Source organism: Ornithorhynchus anatinus, chromosome 1, assembly GCF_004115215.2.
Source record: "Ornithorhynchus anatinus isolate Pmale09 chromosome 1, mOrnAna1.pri.v4, whole genome shotgun sequence".
Classification (NCBI taxonomy): domain Eukaryota; kingdom Metazoa; phylum Chordata; class Mammalia; order Monotremata; family Ornithorhynchidae; genus Ornithorhynchus; species Ornithorhynchus anatinus.
This window is the reverse complement of record NC_041728.1, coordinates 25141255-25160111: the sequence shown is the minus strand read 5'-3', so window position 1 is coordinate 25160111 and position 18857 is coordinate 25141255. Positions and strand designations below refer to the sequence as shown.

Sequence of the window (18857 nt, the reverse complement as noted above, 5' to 3'; positions counted from 1 at the left end):
AGAAACAGTGTGGCCTACTGGATAGAGTATGGGCTTGATAGTCATACGGTCTTACGTTCTAATTCCGGCTCTGTCACTTGTCTGTTGTGTGACCTTGGTCAAGTCACTTCACTTCTCTGTGCCTCAGTTACTTTATCTGTAAAATGGGGATTAGTACTGTGAGCCCCATGTGGGACAAGGATGATATCGGATGATGTCTAACCTGATAAGCTTAACTCTACCCTAGAGTTTAGTGCAGTGCCTGGCCCATAATAAGCACTTAACAAATGCCATTAAAATAAGTGCTTAGTGCTCTGCATACAGTAAGCACTTAATCAATACAATTGATTGATTGAGAAGCAGGTATTATTATCCCCCTTTTACATGTGAGGACATGGAGGGCCAGAAAGTTTCAGTTACTTGCCTAAGGTCACCCCATGGCAGAGCTGTATCTCTCAGACCTCCTGACTCCTCCCTCTTTTCAATAGACCACTCTGCCACCTATCCACCTCCTTTTTAGTCCCTCTTTGATGTCATGAAATTTGGTCTGCAATAGGGGCCTGAAATTTTCCATAATTAGATTGGGCAACAGAAAGGTATTTAAGGGGACAGATGAGCTTTCTCACATGGCTCAACCAAAAACCACAGGGATCTTGCAGCACCATTTGCAAGGGAACGTCTGAGATTTACAAAAATCATGACGGTGTGGACGGGATGAAAAACGAATTGTAGTTCACCAAATCCAATGCCACCAGGACAAGGGGGACCCAGTGAGATGTGAAGGGGGCAAATTCAATACAAATGAAAAGAAATGTGATTTCACCTACCAGGTGATAAGCAAGTGGAATTCATCACCATAGGAAGTTCTGTGGGCAAAAAAATTAATAGGTTCAAGGAGCCCATAATGGATTACTAAAAATAATAATGATGGAATTTATTGAATGGGTGTTTTGTGCCAAGCACTGTACTAAGCCTTGGGTTAGATAGAAGATATTCAGATGCCTAGAAGAAAAGTTAGGGATTGTAAACCCCTTGAGTATATGTCTTCTAGCTATCGCACTCCCCCTAGTACAGTAGCCACTTAATGTGATTGATTGATTGAATGGAGAAGGGGAAAATTAAGGATTTTACACAGTACATCTATAATCATCAGGATGAACGTCAAGGAGGGCCTCCATTTTAGTGTTCCTCCAAGCCTCCTGTTGCCAATCAGAGGCAGTAGTTGGTCTGATTAGCACAACAGGCTGATTGGTCTGACTCAGTAATGGCAATGCTCATGACCTTATGTTCTCAATGAACTAGTTAATTGCATTTATTGAGCACTTACTGTGTTCAAACCACTGTACTAAGTGCTTGGGAGAGTACGATATAACTGAGTTGGTAGACACATTCCTTGCCCACAATGAGCTTCGAGTTCAGTGGGGGAGACAGACATTTACATAAGTAAATAAATTACAGCTATGTATGTAAGTGCTGTGGGGCTGAGGGAGGGATGAATAAAGGGTGCCAATCCAAAAGCAGAAGGGAGTGGGAGAATGAGCCCTTTGTGCCCAAAACAGAGATGGGGCTGGACCTATGAACTTCAGTAGGTACTTCACTTCTCTACTTCACTTCTCTGTGCCTCAGTTTCCTCATCCGTAAAATGGGGATTAAGACTGTGAGCCCTATGTGGGATAGGGACTGTGTCCAACCTATAATAATAATAATAATAACGTTGGTATTTGTTAAGCGCTTACTATGTGCCAAGCACTGTTCTAAGCGCTGGGGTAGACATAGGGGAATCAGGTTGTCCCACGTGGGGCTCACAGTCTTAATCCCCATTTTACAGATGAGGGAACTGAGGCACAGAGAAGTTAAGTGACTTGCCCACAGTCACACAGCCGACAAGTGGCAGAGCTGGGATTCGAACTCATGTGCCCTGACTCCAAAGCCCGAGCTCTTTCCACTGAGCCACGCTGAATATCTTCTATCTACCTCAGTGCTTAGAACAGTGCCTGGCACATAATAAGCACTTAACAAATACTACAATTATTATTACTAGAAGGCCCAGCAAGGCAATGGGGGCCTGCATGATTTCTCCCACCTTATTACTTGCTGATGCAAAGCCTGCATTGGCAAATAAGAATACAAACCAACTTGATTCTACCCTTTGAACTCAGTGATCTCCCATTTCCCCTGGAGTTGATTTCTCCCCCTGATAACTCAGTTTAGTAGGTAAAAATTATAAATCCACCTTATGCCCAGAACACTTTTACTTTAATAGTCCAAGTTTTACAATGACAGAAGAGTCCAAAATGATCAATTCGAAGAGTTTTTTGTTCTTCACAAGATGGCAGAAGATCTCTGAAGAGACAAAGACAGAGAAATACTCTGACAAACATGCAGCCTAATGAGAATCTGCCAACACTCTGAATGTACTTCTTCATGTTTGGACTTGTGGAAGGAAAAATTTTCCCATGCTGTAAAGTTTTATTAAAAGCAAGTTATTACAAATAAATAAATAATAGTGCATTCTCAAGTGATTGCTGCTGCAGACACAAACACTGGGTTTTCTGTTATTAATCTGATATATGTGTATGTCATCATCAGATATCAGACTCCATCATCAGGTGGGGTTTGCTCTTTGAGATATTTTACGTTTCTCATGGGCTTGAACTTGTAACACCTGAAGGATTGATAAACGTTCCCGCTCATAACTCATTCATTCAATCAATCCTATTTATTGAGTGCTTACTGTGTGCAAAGCACTGCACTAATGACTTGGAAAGTACAATTCTGGGTTTATAGTGCCCAAACTATGATGATTTTCTGCCACAAGGGCAATGTATAGTTATTCATGAAGAAGGAACAGAGGGAAGACAGACAGAAAATAGACAGAAAACAAAAAAATGAAACTGGCGCCTTTCCAGATCGAGGCTGGGAATGCAGAAAGGGAAATATGTGGAACGTTGCCAGGGTCAGTCACACTAGGAGATCCAAATTAAGATGTGGGTTATCCATCCCGACCTTCATTCGACTCTCTGGCCTGATTCAAATACCAGGAAAACAATATTCCTTAGTACTGTTCTCCTGTTGTGTTTCCAGGTCATTCGGCTCCAGCTGGTGATACTCAAATGTCACCCGATTGACATGTTTCCCACTAGAGACCATCCTCACGACCACGTTGTCACAGCTGATCTTCATTTGGACTGAATTGAGGAAAAGAGTTTCAGAGTGTGGCAGAAAACAGAGCGCCGCCTTCGCAACCCACCCTCTTCAGTGGGAATGAAAGGTTAGAGATGTGTTATCCTCTGCTCTAAGAGACGCTTTGACCACTTCCTGAAATGTGCTTTAGTAATAGTAATAACAGTAATAGTAGTAGAAGAAATAGCAGTAGCGGTCTTTATTGAGTGCTTACTATGTGCAGTGCATTAGGTTTTAGTTTCCTGGGTTTTAAGCTCAATTTCAATGAAGAAATATTGACGTCAATTTTCTCCTTTGAGCACAGGAGAGGGGCTATCTAGGCTGACAGCCTCGAGCAGTCAATTAATCCATCATATTTACTCAGCGCTTGCCTCACTCTGCCACCTGGATCATTTTTCCTAAATGTATTTCAGCCCGTGTCTCCCTCTCCTCCAAAATCCAAAACAGTTACGCATCCCTCTCTGCATCCAAAGGGAATTCCTCACCATTGGTTCTATAGAAGCAGTGTGGCCTACTGAGTGGAGCATGGGCCTGGGAGTCAAGGGACCTAAATTCTAACCCCAGCTCCGCCATTTCCTTGCTGTGTGATCTGGGCCAAGTCACTTAATTGTTTGGTGCCTTAATTCCTTCATCTGAAAAATAGGGATTCAATACCTGTTCTTCTTCCCCCTTAGACTGTGAGTCCCATTTGGGACAGGGACTGTGCCCAATCTGATTATACTGAATCTCCCCCAGCATTTAGTAGAGTGCTTGGCACATAGTAAGAGGTTAAAAAATAACACAGCATATAACAATAGAAAAAATGGCTTTATGGCCATCCATTGGCACCACACCTCTTGGTTCCTCTTCCACTCTTGGTTCCTCCCAAGCTTTCCTTCTCACTGTGCCTTCCCTTCTTCCTCTCCCACTGTTCCCCCAGCCTTTAATTCCCTTCCCTTTCAAATCCCCCACCCCTCAGCTGTCCATCTTCAAGGCGCTCACCAAATCCCTCCTCCTTTAGGGGATCTCCTCTTATTAATCTCCATCTTCCCACATGAGTCCGGATAATAGCGGCCCTCAGTTCTTCCATTCACCTACCCACCCACCTTAGCTATAACACCCTCCCTCAGCTCTGCCAGAATGTGTGCTTTCACCGTGCTCTTGGACTTAAACCTTGTCAGAGAATGAGAACATTCAGGAGCCAGTTTGTGTATGGCACCCCACGTCGTCCAAAGCAAACACTTATGTGCATGCACGCTGTGCGGGACTACAGAGCAGGTTTTCCTTAACCCGGGGTTGTGCAAGAACACAGCTCCCCCCCACCATAGGGGAGCAGCCCCAGTCCCTGCCCTTAGATGGACTCCTTGCCCCTGGGCCCCTGGGTCGATTAGACTGTAAGCCCGTCAAACGGCAGGGACTGTCTCTATCTGTTGCCGACTTGTTCATCCCAAGCGCTTAGTACAGTGCTCTGCACATAGTAAGCGCTCAATAAATACTATTGAATGAATGGGCCTCAAGCTATGCCCCTTCCTCTCCCGACCCCTGCCCGTTTCTCTACAAGGAAATGTGTGCGGTGGCTTGCCTCAGAAGCTCTCACCCTTGACTCCAACCCTCAGAGAATCGGGTGCATTAAGTATTCTATTAACTCGAGATGAGTCTGTGCACGAAATCCACCCGGGTGACCGCTTCCATCGCTATCAGCCATTTCTTCCTTAGGCTCCAGAGGCCTGAGCCCAGAGGTACCCCAGCAGAGGCAGAGGCAGAAGCAGGACCATTGACAGCAGTACCTCTGGCTGCAACCTGACTTAGTGGAGGTCACAGTCAGAACCAGGTGCTCCTCAATTCAATGCCTACTTTGTTTTAGGGGTATGGGTTGCCTCCCATTGGGCCAAAATAGTGACAGGGAGGCCACCCCAAGACTCAGGGCAGGAGGCCTGGCATCACCAGGACTAAGACATAGAGTCACTTTAACGTGCTTCTAAAAGATGCACCGATACTGTCCTGACTGTTTTCTGATCTGCGGCTGTGGAGCATCAGCTCGACAGCAATGGAAACCATAATCATTTACCACAGTGAATTACTACTAAATCATTTGCATAATGATTTCCTCGTTGGCGTAAATGAGCTTGGCAAAATCATTCGGCTTCCGTTAGAGAGACGCAGGGGTGTCTCTGCCCTGTGTCTCTCTCTCCCTCCTGCTGTCGCTTTAAAGGTTCTCAGATTATTTCATAAAGTCTAAATGCGTCACGAGGGCATATGGTGAAACAAATTATATGCAAATAACAAATAATTTGCGTGTGTGCTGCTGAGACCATGTGATCCCCAGAGCCATTTTGCTCCTGCTGCCCCCGCCGGACTCTAAACTGGCAGTGTTTGGTACTCCCAGGCAGATTGGCAATGTCGGAGATGGACCCAATCCAGGTGGCCTAGTTAAAGAACTGGGCATTTCCTGCAGGGGGCACACATGCCAGTGTGTTCCGGGTTCTGGAGTACGTACAGGCATCACACCAACCCCAGGAGGAAGGGACTTGGCTTCTCGCTCCTCCTCCCCATCAACCCTCTAGTTCAGAGATCATTTTAGCAAACACTGTGAAGAGCTGGTCTCACCTGGCCCGTGAAAGGGGTGGCACAGGTCAGCTACAGACATCATCTTCGAAGAGGCCAATCCAGTCCCACCCAGCAGCTCCACGAAATCTCCAGCCCTCCCACACCCTTCTGAAGGACTCTGAAAAGAGAGTGGAAAGGGAGAAAAAGCATTTAACCACCGACTGAACAGAGATTCTGGGGCACCCTTCCACTCCTGCCACCCTCTGAGTGCAGGTTTTTAGCCATGTGCCTCCTTGTTCACTCCACACCCATTTTCTTGCTCCCCCAAAGCTGGCATTTCCAGTCAGTCATGTGAATAACTAGGTAGGATGGGGATAGGGGAAGGAATGGCTTCAATCAATCAGAAAGTTGCAGCTACTTGCCCAGAACAGATTGGGGTGGAGATCAGAAGGGCTCACAAATCAATAGGGTGCTTTTCCCAGGCAGGGCAATTTTCTCTGTTCCCTGCTCGCAGCATTGGCCATGGCATTTCCAGGGGAGATGGCCCCACGGCTCACCCTCATGACTCCCGGCTCCACTATGTGTCTGCTGTGTGACCCTGGGAGAGTCACTTTACTTCTCTGTGCCTCAGTTATCTCATCTGTAAAATGAGGATTAAGACTGTGACTCCATGTAGGAGAGGGACTGTATCCAACCTAATTATCTTGCTTAGAACTTAGAAATACCACAATTATTATTATTAGCTGAGGGATAGGTCAGGGAATTATAGGTCTAGGGAGCTGGGGTCAGGGGAAGGCCTCTGGCTGGAGTAGGTTTAGCAGTAGGAAGAGGGGGCAGACTGTGCAGCAAGGACACCCAGGGTGGGCTCCCTTAATGAGCCCTGAGAGCGGTGGTCCCACCATTAAATCAGCCAGAAACTGTCTTTTCCCGCACTACAAATGGATATAACCAAGCCCCTCTGCTCTCAGCTGCCTGAGCTGCCAACGTAGGGCCTCCTTCTCCCTGCTCCATGCCTGGCAGGGGGCTGCCTGGGGCAAGCACCCTGCCATGAGAAGAGTGAGACTCAGTTCCTTCCTGTGCCCCATGGGCCTGGTGTCCCTGCACAAGCAAGTAAAAACAACATGGACCCCTCAGTTCCTTCCTGTGCCCCATGGGCCTGGTGTCCCTGCACAAGCAAGAAAAAACAACATGGACCCTGTCCTGAACAATCTTGGCCAGATGGCAGTACCACAGAAAAAGGCACAGGATGGAAGGGGAGGTGAGGGAGAGAGAAGGGAGAGGAAAAAGAGAAGAGGAGAGAGCACTAATTCAGTAAAGGGTGCAAAAGGTCAGAGCCGGTCTCAGGAATACATTTCTAGACAACTCTTTCAATTGTTTTCTCAATGAGCAAAGTTCAGTGCTCCTGGATCTTGTGGGGAGATAGGAGGGGACATCCGGTGCGAACGGAGGGGAGAGAAAAACAGTAGCATTTTGGCTGAGGAGAGGTGAAGAGTAAGAACCAGTAATAAGCAAGGCCATGTTAATATTGATGGAGAAGTGAATTATACCCAGCAGGTACTCCAACACTGTTGACAGGCACGAGGGGCAGGAGGGGCTGGGAATGGGGGGGACTCCTTGGCAAGGAAGGAAATTGAGGGAGGGGATTTTAAAAGGGAAGCAGCACAGGCTAGTGAAAAGAGCAAGGGCCTGGTAGTCAGAAGACTTGTATTCTAATACTGGCTCTGCCACTTACTGTGTTCTGTGACTTTGGGCAAATCACTTAACCTCTCTGTACCTTAGTTCCCTCATCTGCAAAATGGAGGTTAAATATCTGTCCTCCCTCCTACTTAGATTGTGAGCTCCATGTTGGACCTGATTTTCTTCTATCTACCACACTGCTCAGTACAGGGCTTGGCATATAGTAAGTACTTAAATATCATGATTACAATTATTATTTTTTTTTTTTTAGAAAGTCTCCATCTGCACCTCTATCAACCAGCCTTCCCATTCTCTCAGCCCCTGCAAGCCCGCTCAGGAAGCCTCCCATTCCTTGGGAAGCACTGTTAAAAACTTCCATAGATCATCTCTGACACAAGGTAGGAAGTTTCTACCTTTATTGAAATCTGGACTGAGAAACCTCAGATGGGCTTGGGATAGACAGTCACGAAGCCTCTCAAGAAGCAAGAGGACCTCTCAAGAGGTCCAGGGTCCTATGGGGAACAAAGACCAGCCCTGCTGAGGTGGTGGTGGGTGGGGAGGGAAATAGATCCATTTGCTATCACAGTTTCCAGCTGGGGGTAAAGCCCGTGCTTCCGTCACCCCCTCCAAGTGTTTGGTCTTCTCTCTTTTCGGCTTCCCTCATCCCACATCTCCAGAAAGACCTGAGACTTTCCCAGCAGAGCAAAAGAGTGCTAAGCGTTTCTGAACAAGCCTGAGCAGGTTCAAAATTAGGTCTGAGACCCATCAGGACTTAGTTTAGCCCTCCCATTTCTTGTCCAGTTGACTTCCTCTGTAAGTATGCCACAGACTAGATAGGGGCACGGACGTGCATGGCATGCACACACGCACACACACACGACCAGGAGAGGGCAAATTGTGTCTTGGGAGATCCCCTTGGGAGTTTCCACTGCCACAACCCTTCAGAACCATAATCTGGTCACGGATCAAAGTTAGTAAAAGAGGGAGGCAGTGAGTAGTCCAGAGAGAAAAACAAGCACAGGAGTTCAGAGGACCTGGATTCTAGTCCCAGCTCTGCCACGGACCTGCTGTGTAACTTTGGGAATGCCACTTAACCCAAGTCCTCCTATGTGAGGCAGAGCCTGTTTGACGTGATTAACTTGTATCTACTTAAGAACTCAGAGCAGTGCTTCGTATATAGTAAGCCCTTAACAAACTCCACATTATTATTATCATTATTATTAACCTCTCCATGCTTCAGTTTCTGCATCTGTAAAATGGGGCTAATAATGGCTGCTTCCCAGAGATGTTGCAAGGACAAAATGAGATATATATTTTAAAAGCTCTTTAGAAAGACAGAGAGAGTCCTCTACAAACGCAAAGGGATTAGAACTTTAGCAAACAATTCAGCATGAAGTCAAGGCTCACCTTTTGCTGAAGGTCATTGAAATGGCCCAAGGTGAAATTGGTTATTTTTATAACTACAGGATAAATGATGGAGAAGCTGCAGTTTCGGCGCTGGTGAGGTATGACCAGGGTGAACCTTCCACTGGGGGTTTGAGAGATGACGTTGCAGGCTGTACGGCAAAGGAGAAAGACATAACGACATCCTCATCAGTCACTTATGCTCTCAAGAGCGGCAGATTTCCAAACCTGCCCCCACTACAGACATATCTTGGCCATGGTTTTGCCCCATTTTGTCCTACATGGTTTTATGTCACTTGAAAAAAGTTTTCTTAACTTTTCAAGAGGTTCCAGTGATTCCCTTGCTCAGAGTTCTGTCTAAACACTATCAGGTGTATATGTGGGGATCAATAGCATTGCTTCCACCCAGAAGGCTTTGTTGGCCAAAACTTAAGGAAACAGGGGATTATCAATAGTATTAATGCTATCTATTGGTATCAATGGTATTTACTGAGCACTCACTATGTGTTGAGCACTGTACTAAGATCTTGGGAGAGTACAATACAATAGAGTTGGTAGACACATTCCCTGCCCATAAGGAGCCTACAGTCCTTGTGACACACATTAAAGAGGAGACACACAATAAAATAAATTTACAAATATGTGCTTAAGTGTTATGCACTTAATAAGAGAGGTGAATATCAAGTGCTTAAAGGGTATAGATCCAAGTTCATAGAGGACACAGAAGGGAGAGGGAATAGGGAAAAGAACAGTTAATCAGGGAAGGCCTCTTGGAGATGTGACTTTAATAAGGCTTTGAAGGTGGAGAGAGTGGTGGCCTGTTGGATATGAAGGGGGAGGGAATTCCAGATCAGAGGGAGGATGTGGGCAATCAACAGTGAGATAGACAAGATCGAGGTACAGTGAGTATGTTGGTGTTAGAGGAGCAAAGTGTGTGAACTGGGTGGTAGTAGGAAATCAGGAAGGTAATGTAGGAAGGGGCAAGGTGATAGAGTGCTTTAAAGCTGATGGTAAGGAGTTTATTTGATGCAGGAGTGGATGGGCAACCACAGGAGGGTCTTGAAGAGTGGAGAACATTGACTGAACATTTTTTTTCCGGGGGGGAGGGTTAGAAAAATGATCCAGGTAGCAGAATGAAATACAGATTGCAGTGGGGAAAGGCAGGAAACAGGTAGATCAGTGAGGAGGTTGGTGTGGAAATCATGGAAGAATATCATAAATACTTAGGTAAGTGTGGTAGCAGTTTGGATAGAACGGAAACAGGTGAACTCAGGAAGCTAGGAGCAACAGGATCTGATGACAGATTGAAATATGGGTTTAATGAGAGAGATGGGTTGACAGTAATGCCAAAGTTAAAGGCTTAAGAGATAGAGAAGATTGTGGTGGAGGACTGCAGTAATGGGAAAGACAGGGCAGAACAGAGTTTGGATGGGAAGATGAGGAGTTCTGTTTTGGACATGTTTAATTTGAGGTGTTGGCAAGACATGAAGTAGAGCTGTCCTGAAGCCAGAGGGAAATGTGAGACTACAAAGAAGAACAGATGTGAGGGCTGGAGGTGTAGATTTGGGGATCATCTGCAAAAAATTGGTAGTTGGTGTGGGAGTGAATGAGTTTCCCAGGGAGTGGATGGAGATGGAGAATAAAAGGGGACCCAGAACTGAGCCCTGAGGGACTCCCACAGGTAGAGAGGCAGAGGAAGAATCTGCCAAAGATACAGAAGGATCAGTCAGAGAGATAGGAGGAAAACCAAAGGAGGACAGTGTCAGTGAAGCCCAAGTTGGATAATGTTTCAAGGAGAAGGGGGTGGTATACAGTGTTGAAGGCAGCTGAGCAGTTAAGGAGGACTAAGATGGAGTTGAGGCCCTTGGATTTGATAAGAGAAAGGTCACTGGTGACCTTAGAGAAGGTACTGTCTGTGGACTGAAGGGGACAGAAGCCAGATCAGAGGGATTTCAAGGAGAGAAAGTGGAGGCAGCAGGTACAGACAACTTTCTCAAGGAGTTTGGAAAGGAATGGTAGGAGGGAGATGGGGCAATAACTGAAGGGAGCCAGGAGGTCAAGGGATTTTTTTTAAGGATAGAGGATGTATGAAAGCACATACAACCACAGAGGATGGTTGAAAGCACTGGGGAAGAAACCACTGAAAAGTGAATTGTTGAAGACCATTGTCTAGGAGAGAATAATAGAGGGGAGAAGTATTTTGATGGTGTGAAGGAACTAAGTCAGGAGCACAATTGGAGGAGGTAGATTTTGAGAGGAGGCGGGAGATCCCCTCTTGAGATACTGCTGGGAAAAATGGAAGAGTCGAAGAGAGGACAGGAGGGAGGGAGGTAAATGTCGAAATAACTGGCAAGGGCACTTGGGCATGGGAGTCATTAAAGATGGACAAGTATTGCTGCAGGACAGATGAGAGAGCAGTATTACAGCAGGTAAGGATGAGCGTGAGATGGATGAGGTCAGACTGGTGCCTAGAATTCTGCTAGCAGCTCTCTGCAGCTCAAGCACAGGAAACATGCTGTGGAGGTGATTCAGGGTTGTGGGTAACTGATATGAGATCGGCAAAGAGGAGTGAGGGAGTTGAGTTCAGTGGAGAGGGCAGTGCTGAGGATGTCGATTTGTACGTTAAGAGAATGTAGTTTGGGTATGGCGATGAAATGGGGTAATGATGACTTTGGAAAGTTGAGATCCACATCTCCTCTGGAAACCCCTACACCAACACCTTGTCCCAAGGAGACTCTGAAATAAACCCACAATCAAACATCAAGCAGGTTTTACAAGGGAGGCTCAAATGACCAGGAAATGTGTCTGCTAATTCTGTTGTATTGTACTCTCCTAAGCACTTAGTACAGGGCTCTGCACATAGTAAGAGCTCAATAAATATGATTAATTGATTGAATGAGGCGATTGGCCCAATGTCTAAAGCCCCAGTCCAGGGAATTTCTGAGAGGGTGAGTAGGTGGGGAGTCAACTTACGGAAGAGGCTCAGGTTTTTCTTTATGGAGACAGTAAAACCATTTCCTGGTTTGTGGATCCTGAAGAAGATCATCGCCACATTCTGGGAAGACCTGATGCTCCTACTGACGTTGCTTTCACAGAAATCAATGTAGCGCTCAGACATTGGGAGAGGGTGGTCCTCGGCACTAGGGAATTTCTCCCCTTTGAGAATCCAGCCATCAAACACCTTCAGGAAGTGAACCATCGGCACAACAGTTATTATCCATTACCATTCCAAGATCTTATTAAGGAGGACAAACATCAAAAGTTGGGCAGCCAGAAGAAAAAGCAGGAAGCTGAGCAGATAGGTTTGCCCCTTACCTTTCCCGGTGCTGGATGGTCTTCAGCATTAATCACCAGTGTTTCAACAAACCTCAGAAGATGGCTGGATAATCATTTTATTGGGCTCTTTCTCTCTCTCTCATGGGAGAAGAATTATGCCATTTTAGTCAGCAATCCATCACAGGCCCCTGGATTAATGAGCTTAGTTTTGGGGCTACACAATCAGGATCGGCCTGGCATTAACCAAGAATTTCAGGAGCTTTTGTTTTATTTGACATCCAACAAAGCATTCCACATTAATTATTCCATGATTGGTTTACCTGGACAAAGGCAGTGCTCAAGTACTTGGCATAGTTCTTGGCACTCAGCAAGTGCTCAATAAATACCATGGATGGTTAGTGGCATTCAAAAGCCACACTTAGCTCACCTTTCAGAATTACTCTGAGGACTACAATAAACTTTCATTTTTAGTGACTCTTTGAGGCTCTTGGCCTTACGTTTGTTAACCTGAAAATTTGTTATACTGAAGCAGGTCCAACTTATTTTAGCAGTAAATGCGCCTTTGTAAAAAATGTTCTTTAAAATGAAGAGTTTTGCTATTTGTCAGTTTGTCCAAATGAGAGTTGATGAACTTCATTCAAGCACATTCGCTCTAGCTCCAGAAGCATGTTGTGGGCAGGGAAAGAGTCTACCAACTCAGTTATACTGTATTCTCCCAAGTGCTTAGTACAGTGCTCTGCAAACAGTAAAAGCTTAATAAATACCATTGATGGACTGTCTGTCAATGGATCTTGTCCTTGAAATTACAGCTCTTAATTACACTCTAAGGCAAGGAGCTACTTTTTTTTTCAGGGGTGGTGGGGGTGGAGGGCATGGTATTTAAGTGCTTACTATGTGCCAGGCACTGTACTAAGCCCTGGGTAGGTACAAGATAATCAGATTGGACCCAGTCCCTGTCCCACATGGGGCTCACAATCTTAATCCCCCTTTTACAGATGAGGGTACTGAGGCACAAAGAAGTTAAATGACTTGTCGAAGGTCACACAAAGCAGACAAGTGGTAGAACCAAGATTAGAATCCTGGTTCTTCTGACTCCCAGGCCTGGGCTCTATCCACTAGACCAAGCTGCTGCTGTGCCGACGGCACCATCTGTGGGAAGCCCCTTCTGAGTAGGCCAACGGCTCTACCAGGTGCATACCTAGTGGGGTTCACTGTCCAATGCGACCCACTTCTTAGGGAAGGAGATGTTTCTGTGCCTCAAACACTTCTAGGTCGTGTAGTGCTTCTGGTAAAATGCCTAGGAGGCAGTTTTAAAACACAACATTTAGTTCTAGAACTAAACAGTCCAAAAACACCTGAGGGGGAAGAACTGTGGGTGACAATGGAAGCACAAGATCACCTAACCTCAGCATGAAAGCTGGGTCCCAGCAGAGGCAGTGCCACATCAGGAAGAGAAGAAAATGGGAGTGAATGCTCGAGGCCTGGGAGCCATGGCCGGCACATTGTCACACACTGGGTTACAAGACAGTTTTAAAGCAAGGGTGCTGGGAAGCAGCATGGAAAGAGTACGGGCCTGGGAGTCAGAAGAAGTGGGTTCTAATCCCGGCTCTGCCCCCTGTCTGCTGTGTGACCTTCAGCAAGTCATTTCATTTCTCTGTGCCTTAGTTTCCTTATCCGTCAAATGGGGATGAAGACTGTGAGCCCTAGGTGGGACTTGTCCAAGCTGGCCTGGCAGGAGCAGGACTCTTGTCCCTATGTGGAGTGTGCTTCCAGCTGGAGAGGCGAAAGGAGGGGATCTGGGCCTAGCTCCACAGTAAGTATGGGTGTGGGCTGCACTAGCTTTCTAAGGCCTTTCACACCGGGGGGGGCGGGGGGAGGGCAGGGTGTCCGAAAATAAAGTGTAGTTTCTGGAGAAGGGGATGGGGATGGGACTAAGAGAAGGAGAAATTAGGTAAACAAAGAGCTAGAATAAAGGAAGAAGGGGGGAAAGGGGAGTGAGTAAAGAAGGAAAAGGGAAAAAGAGGGGCAGGAGGAAGGGAGGGAGAGATTAAAAAATGGAAAAGAAGGGTGAGCAGGAGAAGGGAAGGATGGAGAGGGCCAGGTGGGTGGGCCCTGCGGCTCACCTTCAGGATGTCCCCAGCCCGGCAGTCGATTTTGATCAGGTCGAAGTGGATGGTGATGAGCTCTTGGGGCTTGGAGATGAAGAAGGTGGCGCAGTTCATCTGAGGCTCCCCTGCGCTTAAGGTGAACTGGCCCTCGACGCTCAGCATGTCGATGCATCCTAGGGAGGGGTGAGGGGACGGGGTCTTCGGTGGGGGGTGCTCCGAGGAGAGGGAGGCCCTTCCCACACCCATCCAGCTAGGAAGTGGGGCCCATCCCCCAATTCCCTGCCCAGATTCTCCCCTCCTCTCTCATCCCACCCCACTCCCCAGTGGTTTAGTAGAGAAGCGGCGTGGCTTAATGGAAAGAGTACGGGCTTGGGAGTCAGAGGTTATGGATTCTAATCCCAGCTCTGCCACTTATCAGCTGTGTGACTTTGGGCAAGTGACCACTTCTCTGGACCTCAGTTACCTCATCTGTAAAATGGGGATTGAGACTGTGAACTCCACATGGGACAGGGGCTGTGTCCAACCTGATTTATCTTTACCCACCCCAGCGCTTAGTCCAGTGCCTGGCACATAGTAAACACTTAAAGACAATATCATTATTATTACACAGGCTTGTGCTCACACACAGACTGTGAGCCCCACTTGGGACAACCTGATTGCCTTGTATCTTCCCCTGTGCTTAGAACAGTGCTCGGCACAGACTAACTGCTTAACGAATACCACTGTTTTTATTACTATTATTACTTTCCCTTCCCAACCTCTTACAGAGACCCCTCCTCCATCTCGGGCCTCTCCCATCCCTGCCCTCCAGGGACCTCCACCCTGTCCCCAGAGTCCCCTCTCCTCTCCCTGATCATCACCGTGACCTGATCTCTCCCCTCCTCCCCAAGCCCAGCGACCCCCCATCCTGTCCCCAGAGTCCCCCCAATCTCCCTGACCTCTTCCCTCCTCCCCCGCCCAGGGACCTCCCCAACCTGGCCCCAGAGTCTCCCCTCCCATCCCTCTCAGTAACCCTCACCCTAACCCGATCTCTTCCCTCCTCTCCCTCCCAGGGACCCCTCATCCTGTCCCTCCCCAGAGTCCCCCCTCCTCACCCTGACCCGATCTCTCCCCTCCTCCCCTGCCCAGCGAGCCCCCATCCTGTCTCCAGAGTCTCCCCTCCCATCCCTCTTAGTGACCCTCGCCCTGACCCAACCTCTCCCCTCCTTCCCACTCTGCGACCCCCGATCCTGTCCCCAGAGTCTCCTCTCCTGTCCCTCTTAGTGACCCTCACCCTGACCCAACCTCTCCCCTCCTCCTGACCCAGCGACCCCCGATCCTGTCCCCAGAGTCCCCCCTCCTCTCCCTGACCCTCACTCTCCCCTCCTCCCCCTCCCAGGGACCCCCATCCTGTCCCTCTTAGTGACCCTCACCCTGACCGACCTGTCCCCTCCTCCCCTGTCCAGCGACCCCCATCCTGTCCCCCGAGTGTCCCCTCCCGTCCGTGTGAGTGTCCCTCTCCCCCTTCCCCGGCCCCTGGGGGCAGTGCCATCCGGGGTCACTCACGCAGCGATCGTTGGTAGAGGCGGCCGCCCGCAGACAGGTCCTGCCCCGAGCCTCCCGCTGTCGCCCGCAGCTGGAGGGGAGGAGCGGGGTTGGGCGGGGGTCAAGGGGGGTCAGGGGGGTCAGGGGCTGCCCCGGGCTTCGATGTAAGGTGAGGGGCGGGGGCGATGGGGCCAGCAGCGGACCCGCGCCCACACCCACCCATCGGCTGGGGGCAGGGGGCAGGACGTGGGGCGCGGGACACAGGGTGCAAGGCAGGGTGCGGGACGCGGGGCGCAGGGTGCAGGGCAGAGTGGGGGGCGCGGGGCTCAGGGTGCAGGGCAGAGTGGGGGCGCGGGGTGCAGGGCAGAGTGGGGGGCGCAGGGTGCAGGGCAGAATGGGGGGCCCGGGGCGCAGGGTGCAGGGCAGAGTGGGGGGCGCGGAGCGCAGGATCCAGGGCAGAGTGGGGGGCTCGGGGCACAGGGCAGAGTGTGGGGCACAGGGTGCAGGGCGGAGTGTGCAGCGCGAGGCGCAGGATCCAGGGCAGAGTGTGGGGCTCGGGGTGCAGGGCAGAGTGTGGGGCACAGGGTGCAGGGCAGAGTGCGGGGTTCAAGGTGCAGGGCAGAGTGCGGGATTCAGAGTGCAGGGCAGAGTGCGGGGCGCAGGATGCAGGGCAGAGTGCGGGGCTCAGGGTGCAGGGCAGAGTGCGGGGCTCAGGGTGCAGGGCAGAGTGCGGGGCGCAGGATGCAGGGCAGAGTGCGGGGCGCAGGGTTCAGGGCAGAGGGTGGGGCGCAGGGTGCAGGGCAGAGGGTGGGGCTCAGGGTGCAGGGCAGAACGCGGGGCGCAGGGTGCGGGGCTTGTCTCACCTGCAGGGAGCGTCCCTCCCCCCGCAGCGCGGCCAAGACCAGCAGCAGCAGCAAGAAGGGGCACCCAAGTTGGCAAGGCGACGGCATGCTGCCCCCTCCCCGGCCCTGCCCTGCTTGGGGTCTGGGTCGTCGGGCCGGGGGTTTGTCCGGGGCTTCTCTTATAGGGCGGGGGGCGGGGGCGGGGTGGGGCGGGGATGAAGGGAGGGTTATACCCATCCCACCCCACCCCGGGCACCGGCACTGACCACCGTCCCGCTCTCCGGTGCCAGCTGTTGCAGCCGCTCCCACCTCCCTCCCTTCCTCCCGCCTGCTCGTCCCCCTTCCCTTAAGGGGGGGGATACCCCTTCTCTGGGGGGGGAAATTAAACGCAACCCTCCCCCGAAACATTTTCTGATGTTTGAAAGAGGGAACCAGCCCTTGGGAAAGTCAACCCGCACACACACACACACACAGAGAAGCATGCATGCACAGGCACAGACATGCGGAAACGTCCATGTACACGCAAACACCCGAAGAAACATGCAGGCACAGATAGGGAAACACAAATGCACACACCTATACACACACCGAGAAACGTGTGTGCACTTGCACAGATAGCCAGAAAGGGAAGCACACAGAAATCCCATGTGCACATCATGTACAAACACACAGAAACGTGCGTGCAAACATAGGCAGCCAAATAACCATGCGTGCACCTGCACAGATACCCAGGCAGAGAAGCACCCAGAAATGATGATAATAATGATAATTATGGTATTCGTTAAGCGCTCACTATTTGCCAAGCACTGTTCTAAGCCCTTAGGTAGTTACAAGGTAATCAGGTACTCCCACATGGGGGTCACAGTCTTAATCCCCATTTTCCAGATGAGGTAACTGAGGCACTGAGAAGTTAAGTGACTTGCCCAAGGTCACACAGCAGACAAGTGGCGGAGCCGGGAAGATGGCATTTGTTAAGTACTTTCTAGGTGCAAAGCACTGTTCTAAGCGCTGGGGGGTTACAAGGTGATCAGATTGTCCCACCACGTGGGTCTGACAGTCTTAATCCCCATTTTACAGATGAGGTAACTGAGGCACCGAGAAGTGAAGTGACTTGCCCAAAGTCACACAGCTGACAAGTGGCAGAGCGGGGATTAGAACTCATGACTTCTGACTCCCAAGCCCGGGCTCTTTCCACTGTTCCACGGTGCTTCTCTGACCCATGTGCACACATGTACAAACACACAGAAACGTGCATGCAAACATAAGCATCCAAAGAACCATGCGTTCACATGCACAGATAGGGAAGCACATAGGCACAAATACACAGACCTATGCGCATACCGAGAAACGTGTGTGCACTTACACAGAGACCCAGACAGGGCAACACACATGCACAAACACACAGAAACATGCATGCACACACAAACACCCAAAGAAACACGCATATACATTCACAGATACACAGACAGGGAAACACACATACACAAATACACACACCTATAAGCATACTGAGAAACATGCATGCACACGCACAAATAGAGAACCATACAGGCACAAATAAACACACCTATACACACATGCACACTCTTCAGGTGGAGCTTTCATTCATTTGTTCATTCGTTCAGTCGTATTGAGAGCTTTCTGCATGCAGGGCACTGTACTAAGCGCTTGGGAAAGTACAGTGCAGCAATAAAGAGAGATAATCCCTGCCCACATCTAGCTCGCAGTCTAGAGGTGGGGGGATGGCAGACGTCAATACAAGTAAACAGCTTCCTGGGACCTTTCTGAGAACAAACCCCTGCGCAGAAGTCACTCCTTCATACGTCACTCCTTCATACTCGGAAAAAAAATAAAGATTTTTAGGAACCAAGTTTAACTGTCTCAGAAACCTAAGGTAGACAGCGGTTGCATGGAGAGTCATGCTATAGATTAGACTGTAAGCCTGTCAATGGGCAGGGACTGTCTCTATCTGTTGCCGATTTGTACATTCCAAGTGCTTAGTACAATGCTCTGCACATAGTAAGCGCTCAATAAATACTATTGAATGAATGAATGAATGCTATAGACTGATGTCCCTCTGTTGGGCTTGTGCACGTTTCCTGCGAAGACTCCCAATTTCACAGGCTCTGCTATCTTGGGTATCGGTTGAATTTTATGATCGCCCTGTACGGGAGACCTGAATTCACGAACCACACGTACCAGGGCCAGGCTAGCAGGATTATGACACAACTTTTAGAAGGGAATTAAATCCATCCACTCAGAATTATTCAATAACATTTATAGAGAAATGCCCAGATAACACCAGCAGTGTGTTAATCGAAACTGAGTAGATGGCTTC

At 49.1% G+C, this 18857-nt stretch overlaps 1 protein-coding gene across 1 annotated transcript; it reads right to left on the bottom strand.

Annotated features, from left to right (window-relative positions):
* Positions 1 to 2213: 2213 nt before the first annotated feature.
* On the bottom strand, positions 2214 to 16675 carry LOC100083360 (corticotropin releasing hormone binding protein). Its single transcript, XM_029063167.2, has 7 exons — positions 16541 to 16675; positions 15699 to 15768; positions 14169 to 14326; positions 11743 to 11950; positions 8773 to 8921; positions 5749 to 5866; positions 2214 to 3167 (listed from the first exon to the last, which is right to left on the bottom strand). The coding sequence occupies exons 1-7, from the start codon at positions 16625 to 16627 to the stop codon at positions 3010 to 3012; spliced, it is 948 nt and encodes a 315-aa protein (XP_028919000.1). The 5' UTR covers positions 16628 to 16675; the 3' UTR covers positions 2214 to 3009.
* Positions 16676 to 18857: the final 2182 nt, after the last annotated feature.